Here is a 21,998-nt window from a genome sequence, read left to right as displayed (position 1 = left end):
GATACTCCGATGAATGGGCAATTCTGCGTCCTACCGTACGGGCATAAAGTGGTGAAAAGAGTCGAGAACAAAGACTTTTACGATCGCGACCGCTCGATACTAATGATGTTCGCTGTTGATTTGTTATTCTAGTCTTTATGCGAAGTTTGTACAAAAACATGGCCTATAAATAGGGGACAAGCAAACAAACAAGTATTGGGTATGTGGCAAAAATCACAAGGAATGCTTTGGTATGGTCACTATCAAGAACTATGACGATTCAATAATGTACCAACCACCCCTGGTTACATGAATTTTGCTGTTGCATTATTGTTTTCCAACTGCAGTACATTCTATTCCAGTTTTCTTTAATTCTTTTATACTTCGTTTTTATCTCTTTTGTCTAACTTTATTATAGTTTCTCTATTTTTCTTCAGGCTACTTGTCTGTTGTTTTAAAGAAAGGAAGAGAGAGGAATTAATGGGGCCCTATAAAACAAATAATTTGCCCAAGACAATACTGACATAAATCAAACATAATAAATCTTAAAGGTATCAAACATGACTATTAAATATACCATATAATGTCTCCTACAGGGAGCTCATAACGTCTCAACGAGGGAGCTCATATTGGACGTCTCCTCAAGGGAGCCCATGAAGTCTCCACGGGGTAGCTCATATTGGAAGTCTCCGCAAGGGAGCCCTTACAAAATATCTCCGAAAAGGCTACATGTACATTTTAGATTATGTGTGTCTCTGTGGCCCATCCCTTCTTGTTTCTCCATTTCTTCATACAAACTTTCAAGTCTTGGCAGAGGTTGGCATTGTTAAGACCTTAATAATAAACACGATACACTGACAAGGTGCAGATCTGATTGGTTAATCACTGCAGGGTGTTTTCATATTTCAGCAATTGCATGGCAACTTCATACCACAAATTTCGGAGTAGTGTGGGGTGGGGACACCATTCACCACCTCACTTTAAGATTGTATACAATGTAAATGGGCCAAGAACTATTGTACATATTATACTGTATTTTCTTACACTTCAAGGTATACTATAAATATTAAATCTGTCAATGTTAGAACATGCACAGATAAAACTGGTTGTAACATCAGTGAATGACTGCATTGTGAACTCTTGAAAAAATTGGATTTAGAGGGGGAAAAGAAATAGTTCGGGGGAAGTATGGCAAATGTCTGTGATTTGGCTGTCATTCAAATTTTATATATCTCATCATTCATGTACAAATCATGTGTATATTCTTTCTATTTAAGCATGAATTAACACTAACTTATGCTAAATACAAACATGCATGCATACATATTATCAACACCCTTGTTAATAGTGGCTACCTGCTTCTACAAAATGTCAACATAAATTTGATATGGTGGTCTTTAGAGGGTACCCAGTTTGTACCCTTCACACTTTTGTACACCACACACATTTGCATCACACACATTTGTACCACACACACATTTGTACTCCACACACATTGGTACCCCACACACATTTGTACTACACACACACATTTGTACCCCACGACATTTGTCCCACACACACATCTACATGTATATTATGTGCTTGAAAACAGACACCGCACACAAAATGAACAAATGGTCATTACTCCAAGAAAATCTTGGAAACAAATATCACTTTTGCAGAAGCAAAGTTTCATCCCCGCAGTCGACTGACCTATTCTTCTCAAAGTGACGAGACTTCTGTGATCTGATCAATAAATGCAAGTTGATACATACAAATTGTACACACACTATTACTGCACACACAGAAACAGCTCCGCCAGCTCACTTCCACATAAAAATAAGGTGGCAAGACAACCTAAATAGATATCTACACATGAGAAAACAGACCAGAAATAGACACTAGAAATAAAATCGACACTAGTATAAGCCTTCATCTTCACAAATTTGTATCAACATTTTGATATTTAATTGGAATTTCACAAGTCTTGCTTGCTGGATGCAGACTGTCTCTGTCCTACAACTTCAGCAAGTCGATTGAACTACACACAAATTAACGACATAGTACACATACAAGTAATAGTAGAGAACGTTAATTGTCATAGATAAAGTCTCTTTATGACATGGGTGTGATCACATACACGGATATAAATAACAGGGGCTCCTTTTTCATCTCAAAAATATCCATCATTTCTACTTTTCACTCTCTTATCATTACTAAAAGATTAAAATATCACATGTGATATTATCAGGAAAAAAAAAAGAGACAAAAAATATACAGTGAAGGGAAACAAGAGGCAACCATTGTCTACAGATCATCTTAAACTGTTTGTATTTCAAGATGACCTCAAAGGGGCTTTTGCATTGTTCTCAGACAGCAAGGGGACATAGGCTTTTTTACAGTCAGCAAAACTGCTATGTTTGGATAGGGCATTATGCTACCTGCTCCAGAACTTTTCAATGTGCAGAAGGTAACATTTTAATCAGGCACCACCAGGTTATATCTCTGCTGTATGGATAATAAAAGTTAATTTTCCTGCTAGAAAACAATTTTATGTACCAAGTAAATGTATCATTTTTGGTGGGCCTATGTAAAAACTTTCATGTACTCCATATGAATGAACAATTTGATATTTGTCATTTGTATTTGTATTTTCCTTTGTCTGAGGTGTCATTATGCACTAAAATTTAGTTTCCATTCTTTACATACCAAAATTGTGATAATAAAACTATGGTTTTGAAACAAGTAACTGCATTCAATGCCAAATAGCACTTACCTCAACCACCTGAAACATGAATGGCATTCACCATACATGCCTTCATTTATTTCCTCTCTATATCTTGTAGAGATATTATAGTAATCTGTAATCTGATCTGTACTGTATCAAATGTCTCTGCTAGCACCCAAGGAGAACAGTTTATACGTGCAAAGGACGACTTGTTACCAGCCGGTCATGAGCTGCTCACGTTCTCAAATACTACTCAAATGTACTATTATACTCCTTTTATATTTTGGCAAGGATATAACAAATGTGTTTGTAGATTACTGCCTAAGGAGTCAATGAATGGAAAGTCACATTTGTCACAGAAAAGGGTTGGATGTGTTCAGTCTGTCAGCAAAGAAAAAAAGGTTATCTGACATGACTGATACAATATACCAGGTTAACATATTTTACCTTGGTTGTGTGGAAAATGTGTATTGTTAGAGGGGGGAGGGGGAGGTAGCATACTGCACTTAAATCTGCAGAATACACATCCGAAATGTGCGCAATATCACTAGACACTCCTTCATCTTAGCATGCTGAGAGACAGTGTTCCGTGTTTCAGACTAACATGATAAACATGCTGAGGGAGATACGAAGCAGAATGGCAGGGGAAGAGTGTGCCTCAATAGGTAGAGGATCCGTGTTGGCGACTCTTAGGAATCAAACGTTGTCGGCTTGATGGTCACGCCTTTCCTGATCTGTCCCCAGCCAATCAGACGCCAGTGCTTCTCCACTCGCCTCGAGAGGGCGATCTTCTCGCCGATCTCTGTGCAGACGGGGTTGGTCAGCACAATCTTGGCCAAATCCGCCTTGACTGCGAGCACACGGCCTCCAGTGGACAATGACCCGATGTTGACCATCAGTACTTCGCCTTTACTCAGTTTCTGGACCTAAAGGATTTAAGGGGGTAGAAGGGAACTGTTCAATAAAGCACTTAAAATTCATTCTATCATGCTCTACAGAAATATTATCATCATCACTGTTGTCAATACACAGGTGCTGTATTTTCCCTTACAATGATAAAAAGTGGACATTTTTTGCTTATTTCTCATGACCTGATACTGGGGTGAAAATAAAAATGTGCAAAGTGTGTTGCTTTTATTTTAGTTAGTTTTATGTTAGTTGAAGTTTTCCTCATGTTCGGTAGTCCCGTACCATGTAATGTGGAAATGTTATATCTTTAACCATAGTATGTGCAGTGAGAGACTTTAGCAGCAATGGCAGCAATGAGCTATTTAAATTGCTTGCTCAATTGTTGTGAAAATTTGTAATCTTCATTCTATGACTGTGGTCTTCCATTTATCTGTGCCAACTGGCACATAGAGCATAGTAACAGGTAACAATGAAGATTACCTAATGTTCATCATATCTTTAGTTCATTGTCTTTTTTTTACAAAGCAGTCTACACTGTGAATCTACCTAAATCCTTCAAAATGGGACATTCTGGGCCATTTAAAAGTTAGTTTGAAAAGAAAGGATAGAATATCATGCAAACAACAGTGAAAATTTGATCAAAATGGGCTAAAAATTAAGGAAATCATAAAATTGTGAAGTTTTGCTAATTTTCACATGACAGATCTTCAACATTCAATATGAATACACAAATGAACTGACGTCACCATCAAAAAACTTGCTTTACGGTTTGTATGCCAAATTTTGAATTGATTTCCATTTGTTCACTTTTTTTTTTTTTTTTTAAACAATTCAAATGCAATAATGCCCCAGTCTAAAAATCCTAACACAACACCGCACACTGGCACTAGTCCGATGGTCCCTAACCAGTGAAAATCACTGTCGGACCAGTAACTTTTTCAGGAATTTACCAGTAAAAAATGGAAAAACTGGGTACCAACTGACCAGTAAAAGAAATGGGTCAGTGTGCAGCCCTGCCTAACGTATCTGACTGATCAGTACTTAGAAGTTATTCGCCCAGGAATAACACTTTTACCCTTTTATAGCAAGGGAACTGAGTTGTTTTTTTCTTTGCACATGATCCATAGAAAATTATGAGGTGATAACATTTTCACATCACTCATTTGATTGATACTCTTATTGACTATTTTTTGTTTTTGTGAAAATTAGCAAATCTTTAAAATGACAATTTTCTTGTGTTTAATCCAGTTCTGATCAAATTTACACTGTTGTGCTTGTAATATGTCACTCTTTCTTGTCAAATGTTTGAAGGTATTGATCACCATGGGGAGCAGTGATTTCAAAATGTTTGAGTTATTACATTTGATGCATATGTGTAGCTCAGTTGTATCACAAAACATCCTACCATACAAAAACTTCGAAATTAAGTTTGAAATATAAAGAGATACTGATACATATCATTATTTTTCTCAATAAACCATAACTGTAGATGGTTTATTCTAGAAATAATTTTATTATCACTGTTGTTCACATTTTGTATATTTAACAATACTTAACATTGATTATACTGATCACCTTTTTACATTGGTTGTTTCTATCCCTAACTCACATTTTAGACCTACTGAAGCACTAAAGCTGGGTTTTTGTTTCACCTGAAAATGGTAAATAATGCCTTTAAAGGGGCATTCCAGACTATTTTCATAAATTCACATCATGAAGTACATAAATCAACAGTTCCATGTAAAGATTTGTGGAATTTATTGTGGTTCTTGAGCAGAGAAACAAAACTTTGAAAAACCTTTAACAAATTACACTGAACAATGATGATGACATAGGAGGCTCATATATTTCACAAATGTAGCTGAGTAATTCCATTACAATACCGCTTGCTTACGAGCTCACCTGTGTATAATCTATGCATGCCTTCTTCTTTTGTTCTGCTTCCTTAGCCCCAACTCATGCATTCTCACGGTGAGGCTGCCATGTCAGCATCCTTGTTCATTGCAATTTGTTAAAAATTTCAAAAATATTCTTATTCTTCATCCCAATTATCATAAATTCTGAAACTCTGTCCTCAGTATAACTAATTTATAGTTGTTCAAATGTAAAAATTTGAAAATCATCCGGACGTCTCCTTTTATAGGTCCAGAATTCCCCTTTAGATCAATAGTCAATCTGCGGCCTCACCTTGGCTCCTTTCTTGTCTCCTTCCGTCCTGACACCCAGCAGCCTCCTGAGGAGGAAGTAGGAGATTTCCAGCTCCGTGTAGATGTCCGGCAGGGCCCCGACGGCACCCAGGACCTGGCCCACCAGACGGTCCGCCCGGCACAGCGTGGGGTCAATCTTGGTTCCAACACCTGTCAAACGACACACACACACATGTCATGGAAGCGAGAAACAACTTCTAAAGTATTGGATTCTTCAATTACATCAGTGCAAAGAATATTCTACATCACACTGCCACTCGTCTGCACAATTCATAACCCTGCGGTCATTTCATGGCCAAGAACGAATTCGTGGACCAATAATGTTCCACTGCAAGTGGTAACAGCTTGAACAATCAATAAAGACTGCTTTGTTTGTTCAGAAATAGAAAATAATACTTTCTACCAAGAGAGCAGATGAGTGACTAATCAAAAAATTTGACTCACTCTACTTTGACATGAATGGCCATCCATACATTCTAATTTCAAGCAAATTGAAATTGAGGACTGGGTGAACTTACGAGGATCTACCACAACTCGTAGGTACACAAAGTCACCCATCATGTAATACCTACACGTACTCTGCATAATTTGTCAGGTTGCTTTGGGGTAAAATCCCATAAAACTAGAAATGCCGCTACAGCGACTGGTTATACCCCCGCCAAACAACATTTCATAAGCTTTGGTCAAAACAACATTTGATAAGCTTTGGTCAAAAAACTGAGGAAGTAGTTAAATCCGCAAGATCTTTCCTTGATCTTCTGCCATTAATATGCCATTACCATGGCAACGTACTTTCGGGTACTGTCGAAAAATGCGTCTTGCACATCTACAACCAAAGGCACACATCTGTACCAAGTTTCATGGAAATTGGGCAAAAACTGAGGAAGTAGTTTGCAACACAAAATTTTCCATCATTTTGGCTCATAATATGTGAGCTGTTACCATGGCAACATACTTTTTGTCACTGTCAAGAAATGTGTCATGTTGACCTATATCCTAAGACAAACATTCAATATGAATTCCATGAGAATTGGAAGAACACTGATGAAGCAGTTTTGCCATGAAGCATTTTGCCCTATATTTTACCAATAACATGCCGTTACCATGGCAACGCACTTTTTGCCACTGCGGAGATATGTGTCTTGCACATTAAGATATTCAGATGAACACCTGTACCTAATTTCATAAAAATTGATCAAAAACTGTGGGAGGAGTTCGCGACGCAAGATTTGTACCCATTTTTGCCCATAATATGCCGTTACCATGGCAACGTACTTTTGGGTACTGTCAAAAAATACGTCTTGCACATTTACAACCCAAGGCACACATCTGTGCCAAGTTTTATGGGAATCGGTTGAAAACTGAGGAAGTAGTTCGCGACGCAAGATTTGTACCCATTTTTGCCCATAATATGCCGTTACCATGGCAACGTACTTTTGGTACTGTCAAAAAGTACGTCTTGCACATCTACAACCCAAGGCACACATCTGTGCCAAGTTTTATGGGAATCGGTTGAAAACTGAGGAAGTAGTTCGTGACGCAAGATTTGCAACGGACCGACCGCCCGACCGCCCGACCGCCCGACCGCCCGATCGCCCGATCGCCCGTCCGCTGATTCCTATATACCCCCTTCAAACTTCGTTTGGCGGGGGTATAACCAGCAAGCAAACATGAAAACTCAAGCACTCGAGCCTGGCATGTGAAGAAAGAGATGGAACCAAGAAAGTGATAACCAATCAGACGCAAGGATTTACACTGACAAATGTTAAAAGCTAATGAAATCCATGGTCTGATTGGCTGATAGCAAATTCGTCGGTGAAATCTCCGACGAACTCGTTGATGAAACGCCCCCCAGAAGGAGACAGAGGATAGGAAGATGCTACAAGATGAGGAACATTGTCTCTCCATCTCTCTCCGAGGAGAAACTCACCAATGAGACCTCCCGGCACGGCAAACTGGAGGTCATTCTTCTCGGCGAACAAGGACACGATCTTGGAGAAGATGGGACGACACTGCAGCTTTCCCTCGCTGTCCTTGGAGACGATACCCGGCCTGACTTCAATCTCCTGACCAACCTGGGGGGAGAGAGGAACGACAGGTGATCTATCACTTGGTCTACTCCCACTTTGTCTAATAGTCTTTAGTTTCAGCCCAAATGGTCTAATTCTGCTTCGTCTACAACCAGTTTGTCTCATGACCATTTAGTCCAAATGCCACTTAGCCTCATTGCCAGTTAGTCTACTTCCAGACCTCTGGTGAAATCTTCAACATTGGCTGACTGACATAAGGCATTTTGAGACAAAATGGCAAGTGTCCACATTGGTAAGTACGGGACAGCTTAATGCCTTTCTGTTTCTAACCAAAATCCTTTAAATTTTCCATCCAAAATATGGCATAACCGCAAGAGTGATCTTCAAGACAAATGTCTCAAGGCTTGGTGATAAAGCAAAATATGATTCATGGCTATTCAGGTATTGACGCTATTGAAGTAGAGGTTTCTTCACTCTCCTATAATCTAAGCATAAGGTCTGTCCCCTTTTTTGAACAATGGTAACAATCTAGTTCCCTAGAGGGAATACTAGTAAATATTATGGATTGTCAATGGAGACAAACCATACTTGGTCCCCTTTAATGACCGACCGCCGGACAGAAGCTTAATCTTTGCAGAAACATGGACCAAAAGTTTTGCATGCCTACAAAATATCAGCAGGGCCCCGTTGCATAAAAGTTACTATTGTGGTAACTTTGCCATCCAATGGTAACTACCATGGAATTCTTGATTTTGATTGGCTGCTGAGTATTGTTACCATGGTAGTTACCACTGGATGGCAAAGTTACCACAATAGTAACTTTTATGCAACAACTGGAGGGTTCAATACTTTCAGTCACTGGTTCACTTGAGATAACTCACTAACTAAACATAATCCCTCTCACTGCGTATTTGCCATGCATCTGTATACAAATGACGCACAGGTCTGAGTGCGTCAGTCAGAATTGTGTGCATAAGTTAACTATGGAATGCTTAACCCACGAGGCGAAGCCGAGTGGGTTTAGGCTAAATTCCATAGTTACCGCATGCACACTATATTCCGACTGACGCACAAAAAGACATGTGCGTCATCTGATTTATAGAATGGGTAATTTTCCTGGCAAAAACCCATTTTTCTATCGTGTTACCGGATGACAAAATTACTGGATGCATTTCCATTTGCCTTGCCGTAAACGAGCATGCATCAGTTTTTACTGGACGCATGGCCAACCTGAGTGCGCGAACGCTTGCTTAGTGCGCGAACCTTTTTTACAAGAACGCGTACTCATGCTACAAGTGCGCGATAACATGTTTACCACTGTGACTCAGCGTGCGGCCAGTAAAAAGCAACACATAGCTCTCGACCAATCAGATCGCAGGATTCTCGCTACCCATTCTATAATCCCCTTTGAAGAATACTACAAATTGGGAACTACAAGGCACTGGTCTCTAGCTCTTGGTTTTTAAAAAAACTGGCATTCAATTTCTGCATATACGTTTTGGGAGATTCTAGCTTTAAGACTCCAGGTTCCTACCTTTAAGACTCCTCGGAGAATGCTGCCTCCTGCCACGCCCCCTTTGAGGTCCTTGACCTCACAGCCAGGTTTGTTGACATCAAACGACCGGATCACTGTGAAAGACAGATACAAGGAAACAATCTGAAGTATAGTATGTCCAAATGGTATCCCATCCAAACCAAGGAAATTTGTAACTTTCATGGCATAGTGTGCCCAAACACAGGCAACCTCTGTTATAATGAAGTTCTCGGGACCAGCAGTTTTCTTTCATAAATCAAAATTTTGTTTAAAGAGTTGACCAAATAATTGTAGGACCTAAATTTGTTACTTTTTGTTGACGAAAATTTGTTATAACTGTGTTAGTTATAATTAGAGTGCACTTTATCATAGGCAGCTTTGCTTACACAAGGCTGGGTCAAAATTTCTCATCATATGCAGGGATTTTAGTTAACTCTGCAGAGATGTTCAGAATGCATTTTTCTGCATTTTCTGCGAGACGGCTTGTCATTCATGGATCTCTTGCACGCTGAGCTTACTACTTCAAAACATCCACAAAACAACAATGTTACATTATCACACACCGACATCTGCCAGTGGCAAGATGCGTTGGCTTATCCACGTTGGGTCGCCATCATCTGCCTCCTGGGTGTACGTAGGTTTTGACCTTTTCTTTTCTTTATTTATTTCTTTTCTTCTTCTTCTTTTTTAGCATTGGGGTTGGAAGTCACCTGGGCTGATTAACAGGGAATTGGTATCATTTGCTCTCCGTGAGTGCGTTTGAGTTTGATTTTTTTAAATATTTTTCTCAGCAACTCTCTGCATCTATGTTGCAATCTTTGATATGCACAAGTTGTGTCTTTCTAACAAAACGGACCTCCCTTCCATGACACATTCATGCGGCGTAGTCTTATTACCACTTAGTTAGAAAGGATAGTATACAAAAAATAAGGACAAAAACACAATCAAACAAAAAAAAACAAACTGTACACAAAGACAGACAGACAGACAGACAGACAGACACACAGACACACACATTACTGCACAGCAGGCCTCAGTGGACCATAAAGCCACGACCTTTTGGATGCATTGATACAGTAGCTGCCATGTTAATTTACTGAAAGAGCCAGCTTGTTGTAGGCAGTGTAATGGGTAAGCACTGACCTATGAGGCGCGGCTCCGACGTGAAATCTCTGACGGGGATGGGGATCTTCTTGGTGATGTACTCGCAGATGACCTCGATGTTGTGCTTCAGCTGGGCCGAGATTGGAATGACCGGCGCCCCCTCTGCCACTGTGCCTGCAAGAAGGTCGCACAATGATTTGATAACTTACATGGGCATTCATGACACACATTGTACTCCTTTCGTCAAATCTCCATGACTGTTTCTCAACTCTGCAAGATGCATACAGCCAGAATTGCTGTTGTGGTTTTTTATCTTGCACTTTTGTAATTTCCATATTAAATCTTAAAATGGGTAGGAGAGAAACAAAGAACAGCAACACTTTGTGTTTCTTCCAAAAAAAAAAAAATGATTGAATATATAGACACATTCTTTTGTCCACATTTGCTATTTAAATACATAACTGACATAGATTTCTCTCAAACACATACTGGTTTGGAAATTCTCTTGTGCTTAACAGCAGTGCTATTTACGAGTCAACAATGCTTGTTCTGGTGCACTGCGAGTGCTGTATTTGATCATACATGAAAAACATGGAGCACTATCTCTATCCCCAAACTACTGTAGTTTTGTAGATTTTCTTAACAATTACGTGTTGGGAAAAAAATTATCAAGTTAAAAGATCTGAAAATGCATTTCTATTGTGAAGTTGTTATGTTTTAGTCAGGATAAAAAAGTACCACATACATGCTCTGCCCGTGCCTACTGCATAGTACCTCCACATTAACGGAAGTGCATACTGTAAAACGAGGAATTTTTGCGTGCACTTTAATTTCGCGAATTTCGCGAGCGCCAAGATTCGCGAAATTAAAATGCACGCGATAGTCCTTGTTTACACTATCATGCATTGAACGCCAGTGGCACTTCTCGAAAATTTCACGCCACGAAAAAGGCTGCCGGTTCCAATTCGCGAAAAATTCATGCCGCGAATATATCATGTTTTACAGTAAGTGAACCACCAAAAATGTGACCTTACTTGACCTCCACATGCTGTACATTGGTGTGTAAGATCATGTCATTCATTTGTACGTAGTGTACAGCCAGCGTATGGACTCTACCGCTGGCCACAAAGTGTTTACACTTATATAACATAGGGAGAATCCATCAACTGAGTAGCTCAACTCTCCACAGAATTCAACCCATGTAACAATAAGTCTATTCTCCCTTCATGGTGTGAAAACCCACGCACTGAAAGCTATTAAAAGTTCATACACATTCACTTTCTAATCTTGCCTTAAACACGAAATAATAAAAGAAAAACAAAATCCACACATCATTGCAATTGTGAGAAAGCCACTCTCGTCACTTGAAAGCGGAATGATGGGGACCTGCCTCAACCAACAGCACTCCAGTCTAGATTAGACTCTTCTTCTAAGACATCACTTCAGCTTTGTGTCAACCACTTCAAACTCAAGTGACACAGAAGTGGCATAAATTCCTAATGAGTACCCTCCAACGTAATGAGTTTCTCTTGATGACAGCCATAAAAATCCTAAAAAGAAAATGTTTTTTCTATCTGACACTGCCTCCCAGAAGCATCAAAATTCCAGCTAGCAGTAGATATATCCCACAAAATTTTCCCCAGGTATTTAACGTCGCATGATTCAACTCTTGAAGTCAGCTTTTGTTTGTTTGTCTTTATCCTGCTTTGGGTTTTGTCTTATCCTGCTATCTTTTTACTTCATGGTCAAGCCTTCTAAAATATCTGGAGTTCTGTTATTAAAAATATAACATCTTACAGTCTAAATATTGCATGATTCAACTCTTGAAGTCAGCATTTGCCTGTTTGTTTTTATCCTGTTTTTGGTTTTGTCTTATCCTGCTATCTTTTACTTCATGGTAAAGCCTGCTAAAATGCCTGGAGTTCTGTTATTAAAAATACAACATCTTACAGTCTATACTTTGCAGAAACCCCATTCCATTTAGTTAAATGGTCACTGAGAAATGTGGGTCATTGTAAAGCATGTCATGGGTCTGTTTCTTCCACGTTTAGCACTTGGAGTCTCTCAGAACTGCATATTAATGAGTGAACACAATGGACAGAACTTGGAGGGATGGGATTTCTGACATGCTCTACAAAGATCCTCATTTCTCTTTGACCGCTGAAGCAAATCAGATGGGGTTTTCCATAAGATTTGGGTAATAAGTAAATTGTATTTGGATTTATTCACTATCTTTAAAGTTATTGTTGAGGAGGGTCCAGTTGTAATGTACATGTAAAGAGGAGAGACTACGGTCATACCTTGAGTAAATTTGAGGATCTCCTCTTGCATGTTTAGTTTGGTGTATCATGTATACACAAGAAATGAGTTCATGGTCATACCTTGAACAAATTTCAGGATCTGTTCGTGTTGCTCCCTTGCCTGCGTCTCCTTCACCAGGTCGATCTTGTTCTGGAGGATAAGGATGTGTTTCAGCTTCATGATCTCGATGGCGGCGAGGTGCTCCGAAGTCTGGGGCTGGGGGCATGACTCGTTTCCCGCTGCAAAGGGGCGAGAAATGATACATGGAATGAGAGGTTCACTGGGCGCTGGCTTTATAGTACCACTATAAAAAACCACCCAGACACCTTGCACGCATTTGGATGTGGATGGTTCATAGCATCATGTGGGAGGATGCCTACACGCAAGCTAGCTGTTCCAGTGCATGTCATAATATGCAGGGCAGTTGCGGAAATCTTATGAACCAATTGAAACCTGGCAACTTTCTGTAAGAATGCTCAGGCAATAGGAAAGATAGTTTTGAACTTTGAGCATGTTTAATTACATTTCACGCCTCCTCATCGCATTCTGTCAAATGTTTAAAGACCTCGCAGTGTGGGGAGACACGGACGGCTTGATTGAATCATCTTCACTCCCTGCCCACTCAAGTACATTTGAAAACTATGAATAGCATCTGTCGGTGAATATGTGCATCGAAGCATATGCTCAATGGTAACAGTAGACTTCAGTTGAGATTCTCCGGCTGTGTGTGTAGGTACATAGAGATCAGTGATACATCGATATACACAATCTTTTTATGTGGATTCCACAATATATCCATGCCAGAACAGCCTTCCCACGCCACAGTGCCCCCATACTGCTAGGTCTTTTAAAGGCTAACCAGACACCGGTTTGTTTAAAGGGATTGTATAGTTTTGGTCAAGACCTAATGTCAGGTTTATAACATTTTGTAGGTGAGATAATGAGAAACTACTTATGGAATATGAAAGAGCATGTAATTCCAAGAAGGATTCAATGTTTATTTGATGAAAATTGGTCTTGAAATGGCTGAGATATCCAAAAAAAGCGATCCTAATAAAACTGACAGGCCACGACTTTTATAAGTATCTCTTTATTTTACCTTGTTTTTTGATATCTCAGTCATTTCAAAACCGATTTTCATCAAATAAACTTTTGACTCCCCTTAGAATTGTATGCCCTTTTTATAATATTTCATAGAGTGGTCTCTAAATATCTCACAAAATGTTACGAGCTGAATCCTCACCTCAACCAGTACTGTACACAGTCCCTTTAAATAGTCTAGCACTCACCTATCAGTAGCAGCGCTGCGTCCATGACTGCAGCACCGTTCAGCATGGTAGCCATAAGAATGTCGTGACCGGGGCAATCCACAAAGGACACGTGCCTGGGGAAATGAAAAGGACCAAAGTGGTAAGGAAAAAGACTGTACACTGAATCTGGTCAGGGCTATAGTTTTCCATAGACGTCATAAACAGTATGCACATACACTTTTAGTCCATGGGCCAAGACCCGAAAAATGGGTTATTGGTACCACCTGAGGTGGCAAAACCTTTTTGGTGTCATTTTGTTTGTCGGACATAGATATGCCTATCAAGCTATGATAGCATTTCCGAATGAGTAGCTTAGTCATAATAAATGAATTTTTAACCAATTTGGTCTCGTGTTTATATCCCTATACTTCTGAATCGAAACTAATCGCTATACAAAGAAGAGCACTGTCTTCTGTATGTTCACAGGTGTTCTGTTGTAAACACGGTGCGAAAAAAAAGGTTTTGCCACCTCGGGTGGTACCAATATCTGGCCTGGCCCATGGACTATTTGCGATGCTTTACACCGACATATTTTGGCAGACGACATATGTTTGTGACATGAATAACATGCAAATCTATTGCCTTTCACTTATAAAAGACAAAATGCAATGTATGTTGTTCTCATATTGTCGCCATAGTTATTAATCACAAATCACTTGTGAAATTGTCTTTCTAGTCTTGATGAAGAAAACATCAGGCTTCCAAAATATACAATGTATGCATTATCAAAAATATTTAGAGGCACCTCTCATGTGGAGTGAACAGGAATGCAACCTTTCAAAGAGTCATGGTCCAACAAGCCCCCCTCCCTCCTATGAGGGCTTTAGGTGTTCGTTGATTGATACTCTGGCACTATCATCGTCAAATATGACTTTTGATTTTGACCCATTCAGGGATGGGTGAATGATATACGAGAAAAGAAGTGCCCTTTGACATTTGACGGTACACCGTTGCTTTCTTGCCCTCAAAACACCCTAGCATTCGGGACATCAGGAATTGCATTGGGATGAGACCGAGGCAGTACATGGTACACTGTACTAATGGCAATGTTTTGGCATCGGTGCATGCAGTCGCAGAGATGCTCTCAGCATCTTGTATTTCTGCCATGTGTTATCTGTGTGCAGTCAACTATTTCAAATGTGGAAACTTTCCCTAATTAATTTCTTGCACTTATGAACGTATTTTTGTACACAATATCAATATGTCTCCAAAATATCTAAATACCAGCATTTCATTAGTTTAACAACAGATAGACATGGCAATGCAGTCTAATAGCAATGGTAAATCAATGCAGGGGGAAATGAGCACACACAGAATTTTGTCATGCAGTACAGCATAAGTGATCCTGGCCTTTACAATGGGCATATACACATGGCTGTCTAAATTAGTCGAAGACTTCCTAGCTCTGCATCATAAAAGTGACCAAGATTCTTTGCCAAGTGGCAACCCCCAGTCTCACCTCTGCAGGCGGAACCTGCCGCTGCAGCCTGACCGGTCACAGAGGAAGGAGTCCTCCTTGTTGCTGCCCGCCGACCTGTAGCAGGCAGGCCGGGGACACGCCGGGCTGTCGCATTTATAAACCTGCACACACAAGGAGGAGTGCCATGCAATTAACTCTTTGAGTGTCATATTTATTTCCTGTCCATAGGTTTTGTGTCTGAAATTTGTGCACATTTGAATCACTGGTACATAAAGGGTTAATCAGGGTTCTCCAAAACCTACTTGCCCACGTGACCAGGGTTACAATTGTAGTCAAACTTACTGGTAGGCAAGTAGTGTCGTAAATGGGCATGAACATGTTTCAAGCGCTACATGACTGTTCAGAGGAGAAAGTGCGAGGAAAAATTTGTTATGCCCTGACTTTTGTCCGAGTCTGATAAAACATTATCAACACATTTCCTCACTGATGCATTCTTCTGAATCCTTTGACTTCCACAGGACCAAATTATTGGACTCTACTTTGCCTCCTCCAACATGCTCAAAATGTTGAAAAACAGAAGCACAATATTGTATATTCTGACACCATCCTGAAATATAAATACAATGTACAAGTACAAGATTTTATCAAATGTCACCCTCTGTGTTTTATATGAGCACAACTGCCGATCTACAATTCAAATCTACTCCCCTATCAACTTCAATTAAATTGTAGATCAGCATCTAAGAAATGCAGAATACGACATTTGATGAAATCTGTTCCAACACATCTCCCAATGACATGGTAAACCTCTTTCCTTCACTTAATCATCCTTGTCCACCTTGGATAATCGAACACAACAATGTAAGAATTCGAAGCCTGGCTATTTATTCCAAATTTGTTGTGTCACTACCCACAAGCAGGGATAGCCTGGTGGTAGTGCCGCTGCCCAAAAAGGCAGGAAATGGGGCAAGCAGGTTCAAATCCCACATGACTGGTTCCATTTTTTTCCAAACATGTCTGTTAAAATTGTACATCAGCAGTTGCAATCTTAAACATACAGAAGGTGACAATTGATAAAAATCTGTTACAGCATATATCTCCCCCCCCCCCCCCCCCCTCAGCATGAATAATCCCTTTCACCAATAAAAACATGTCATAAATATAGGGTATGATACATAGGAATAATAAATCCCAAAAATCAATTAAATCATGCAGGACTATGAGTTGACTCACTTTGGCATTTGCATATCCTAGTTTGATTGTGATATTTCGTTCCAACTCATTCTTGAATCTGACAGTTTGAACACCCGAGATGGCTTTGACGACGGTTGACTTTCCATGGGCCACATGGCCAATGGTGCCTGAATACATGAAAAGAAAAGGAAACTTTAAAACAGAGTGCAAATACTTTTTTATTCTGAATACTCTACTATGCAAAATATTAGTCAAATTATAGCGTATCCGGGCAATTACCCCCAGAGGGCAATTACCCCCTGGCTAAATACTGGTTGGTGGTAAGGTTAGAGTAAAGATAGGGTTAGGGTTAGGTTTAGGGTCAGGAGTTTGGGTTAGGGTTAGGGTTAGGTTCAGGATTAGGATTGGGATTAGGGCCAGGGGAAGGGTTCGGGGTAATTGCCCTAGACCCTATAAAAGTCAATGCCTGAATGAAGAAGCGAGTTAAAGTTAACATGAATATGATTTCTAACCATATCAATGACATCTACAATAAAGTCAGCAGAATACAGTATCCTCAGAAGAAATCTCAAAATAAGTTCAAGTCATCGGGTGAGAATGATAAGGGCATTAAGTTGCCACTAAACCAACAGTGTTCAAGACAACTTAACACCCTCCTCATTCTCAATTGACAAAATATTAAAGATCAAGGAAAAATCATACAAGGCTTTTGTAAGACCAGGACTTGATTATGCTTCCTCTGTTTAGGATCCTGCTGCTCAGAAAAAAATATCAACAAGCTAGAGTCTGTACAAAGATAAGCTATTCGCTTTGTGCTTCACAGGTACACTATACATGCACCTTAACACATCAAGTGTCAGCTAGATGATCAAGACCCATGGCTGACAGCCCTTGGAACACAGCAGGAAGATATTGTGTCTCTCCATGCTCTTTAGGATCAACAATGACCATGCCCAATAATCAAATCGAAACTCATCCCACAACATGTACCCCCTTGAAAACGATGCTCCCATAGCAAAACAGCTCTAGCTTGTCCCCTGCAGAACGCAATACAGGTGGTCATCTCTCCTACCAAGGACCACAAAGGACTGGAACAGCCTTACAGAGGAAGTACAATTGTAGTTGTTGCTTCACCCCTTGACACATTTACCAGCTGTATGTCAAGGGTCAGCAAATAACTAGCTGTCCCAATGGGATATTAAAAAAAAAAAAGAAGGAAAAAAGAATTTGTACAGTGTTAATAGCAGCTTGGCTAGTCAACGCAGGACAAGTCAAGCTAATCCAAATCCTCAGTGCCATGATAATCAACCCATTGATTGTGGGCATCTTTGGCAAGACAAGACAAGACAGGTACATTTCTGTGATAATACAAAATCCTTTTTTCAGGTCAGTTAACCAGACATGTCACGTCACTCACCAATATTTATGGTAGCTTGTCGGCTTATCACTTCCGGCGAGAGAGGATTCAGTTTTGAAGGATCCTGTGTAAGTGAAATTGTTTCCAAAAGAAAACAAGAGAAATGTTGTAACATGATAAATACATACAGCAAGCTCAATATTCATAGCATTTGTTACACACATTTGAATTTTTAATGTGTATAGCTATATTGTAACTCACACTACTAATGAAGTCTTATGCACCACCATAAACATACTACAATGAACAGTGCGCTCCCATAATAATTATTAAAATCCTTGTTTAAATGAAGTGAAAATTCAGGTTCCAAAATCATCATCTACATGTATATCTTTATATTCACTGTCCAGCCATATGAAATTTCGATATAACGAAAGGAAACTGCTTGTCCTGAGGAATTTGTTAAAATGGGATTCGCCTGTATTTTTAGGAAATACTGTTTATAATGACTTAAATTATACTTCTACCAGAATGCAACATTCCTCCGTGATAATTGCATCACTTGATTAATCAATACAGAACTTCATATGTAACTGGTTTAAATGCTCTATGCATAATTATATCCACCCATCCTATGACACAATGAGCTTTCCATGAGATCTGGCTACTGACGCAACTTACGCTCTATTGATGAGCTACATTTTGAAAGTATCAAGAGTCTGTTCAAATGTTTTAAATATCAAACAGACAAATTTAATAATTGGTATCTGTAATTTCCCTACATAAGCTGAGCTGCATTTATTGAAATCAAAATATCATTGGAGCATCTGTTTCCCATCGCTCTATATATTACCCCAGTAATCAATATGTTGGTCTAGACATGGTGTGTGCAATTTTGCTGATTGTATTTTAGGGAGCAAACAATCAAAAGATTCAACATTTAAAGCAACGATCATTCATAATTAATATTCAGATACTAATTCTACATGGATATGACATCTAATGTACCGGTACACATACAAAGTACTCGCATATTCTACAATGAGTATAGGCAAGGTCAATAATTATGTTTCTACACTTGCTGCTAATGCCAGTGGAATACTAGAGTCTCTCTACATTTTATTGCATCCTGGTCAAAGATTCTGATGACAGCAGATCTTCAAGGATTCAAAGATGCACTCCAGCATCACAGAGACTCCAACTCTCCCGTTTTCGACGGGAGATCTCCCGCCGAAAACACATTTTTGCAAAATCTCCCGTTCTCCCGTTTGAGATTTAATTTCTCCCGCCCTGGCTCTGTGTCTCCCGTTGGAAAGGATTCCTTAGTTATTGCTATTGTATGTTGAAAAAAATAAGCCTTAGATAGCACCAGAGAGCATCTAGAACCCTAGGAACTTCGCGCTTCGCACACATCAACTTTGAGTCAGTCTCCCGTTTGCTAGGAGTTTCAGGTGGGAGAATCTCCAGATCAGAAGGTGCTTTGGGTTGGAGTCTCTGGCATCACCCCTGTTGAAGTTGTGATTCTGTGTTTATATTTGATCCAAAGTTTGTTTGTTCGTTCGTTTGTTTTTTTTGGTAGCATATTCAATCCAGGGCCCTGTTTTAGGAAGAGTTATAATTGATTATATTATCTATATAGTTGATTTCTATTTAAAGTACAGTACTGTAAAACCAGGAATTTTCGCGTGCATTTTAATTTCGCGAATTTCGCGAGCGCAAATATTCGCAAAATTAAAATGCACGCGAAAGTTTTTGTCTACACTACATGCATTGAACGCCAGTGGCAATTCACGAAAATTTCATGCCACGAAAAAAGCAGTCTGCTCCAATTCGCGAAAATTTCATGCCTCGAATATATCATGTTTTACAGTATACAGGTGTATGGCAGCCTGTGTGGTAAGGAAATGTATTTATAATCGATTACATCTTTTGATAAAACAGCGCCCGGGTCAATTACCAATCAGATGGTCCTGTTGGCAAAGACAAGATACAACAACGGTGTATGTCTGCATTTGTTTGTTTAATGTTTGTTTGAATATGAGAGAGTCATTGCCACTCACTGCACTCTGCTCAACCAGCAGGGCAGACACTTGTGAAAAGCAGGAAGGACCAGAGAACTATTGTGAGCCTAGTTTTTCTCTCCTTGCATTATCAAATTCAAATCTAGTGAACATTAACATATTTCACTACATAATTACACATCATCTCAGGAACAAATCCAGAGACTCCAACCCCAAGCACCTTCTGATCTGGAGATTCTCCCGCCTGAAACCCCTAGCAAATGGGAGACTCCAACTTGATGTGCGCTGAGCGCTAAGTTCTTTGAAGTCTAGGGTTCTAGCTGCTCTCGCGCGCTATCTAAGGCTTATTTTTCAGCATACAATGAAATTAAGTAAGAAATCATTTCAAGCGGGAGAAATTAAATCTCAAGCAGGAGAACGGGAGATTCTGCAAAAATGGACTTTCGGCGGGAGATCTCCCGTCGAAATCGGGAGAGTTGGAGCCTCTGCAAATGTAGACAGAAAAATCTGTCTGCGAGAGCAGAAAATTATTCAGTTCCCCATTTCTAACCTTTTGTCTAGATCAGACGTCATCAGCTTCCAGCCGCGCGCTGCGCGGCGCTCGCCTGAGCAGAGCATACGCTTTCTTAGAGCACGCAAACCTCAAATACATGTACATGTACAGTGTACAAGCAGCTAGCAGCTTGAACTCCCAAGTTCATTGACCCTTTCTGCAAAGAGAAAAAAAAAAAATCCATGAAAAATTCCTGGATCACTACCAAAATCTTATCTTCTGTTCCTTGTGTCATTTAAAAATACCAACCAAGTTTTCATGGAAGTTTCATCAAAATCTGTACACAATCACAACTTTTTTGAGTTTTATTCTGCAAACTTTTACTTAGCTAAACGTTTTTAAACACAAACTTAACAATCAAACCACCTGGCAACTACCAATGCCGATGAAAACATAAACACCTGTAGACCTACATTTGATAAGGTCTACACATTTGTAAGACTAAAGCAGCTGGTATATCGGGATGATCAATAGACTCTATACTTTTTTTTTGGGGGGGGGGGCAACATCCCCTTTATTTAGCATTGCACGTACTGAATGAACATTCACGTGCAGTGCGCATGGGACTTTGCGCAGTGGTTTTGCATTCTTCACTGGGGACTTAAAGTTAATGATGCCGACATATTCCTGAAAAACCTGATAAACAAGATCAAGCCAGAATGATACCTCACTGGTCCGCAGGTTATAAATGCACCACAATATAGGTCTATGTGCATTTCACACGTTTATTTAGTAGTAGTATGCCTAATTTTTTTGTCAATGCAATGGAGGGTAGATCCTACTATACTAGACTAGTGGTTTCAAAACTACCAGTGCCACCAGTGACTACGGCGCAATTATAACTGCGTCAAAATAACAACCCATGCCATGCGTAGCTAGTTGTAGAAGCAATTATCTTGGAGCGTGTACAGCAACTCGCATTTTCAATGAGTGTTTATGAATGAAGAGTATTTTCTTTAAATTTACATGTGAGTAAAATTTCAGGCAAATTGAGACATATCTTATTAAAGCATCTATTGATTAAAAAAAAAAAAAAATAGGGTGTCGATGTATTGGACATCCTAACCATACGGTACCGATACCGTACAGCTAGCTCACACCGCACCGCTCTTCACAGCTGCAGCCATCGTACACAAATGCGGTCTATCTGGGAAATGGGCACGGGCGTGAAGTCGATCGTCGAGACAGCGACAGCGACGACCCATTGTCTTCTCAAACCGTGTTATCTTCACACACAAAGAGTCAAATTATAAATACCAAAACACTAATAATTACCAAAGTATCGAGATTCTGCTCCGCTAGGTGGGGATTCATCGCTGTTTCTCCGGCCATTCTGACTGCTTTCCTTGAACGCGTTGTATAACATACA

General features: G+C 39.7%; 1 protein-coding gene across 1 annotated transcript; it reads right to left on the bottom strand.

Annotated features, from left to right (window-relative positions):
• Window positions 1-2,502: 2,502 nt before the first annotated feature.
• LOC139730353 (eukaryotic translation initiation factor 2 subunit 3) lies at window positions 2,503-21,998 on the bottom strand. Its single transcript, XM_071641222.1, has 11 exons — window positions 21,905-21,998; window positions 18,116-18,179; window positions 16,738-16,865; window positions 15,544-15,665; window positions 14,064-14,158; window positions 12,855-13,013; window positions 10,513-10,647; window positions 9,370-9,464; window positions 7,736-7,880; window positions 5,786-5,955; window positions 2,503-3,615 (listed from the first exon to the last, which is right to left on the bottom strand). Exons 1-11 carry the CDS (start codon window positions 21,959-21,961, stop codon window positions 3,379-3,381), a joined length of 1,407 nt encoding a protein of 468 aa, XP_071497323.1. The 5' UTR covers window positions 21,962-21,998; the 3' UTR covers window positions 2,503-3,378.

This window comes from Diadema antillarum, unplaced genomic scaffold (genome assembly GCF_040938485.1).
Source record: "Diadema antillarum isolate AM-2024a unplaced genomic scaffold, OU_Dant_1.0 scf00000022, whole genome shotgun sequence".
Classification (NCBI taxonomy): domain Eukaryota; kingdom Metazoa; phylum Echinodermata; class Echinoidea; order Diadematoida; family Diadematidae; genus Diadema; species Diadema antillarum.
The sequence above is the reverse complement of the archived record's forward strand: the minus strand, read 5'-3'. Positions and strand labels throughout refer to the sequence as shown.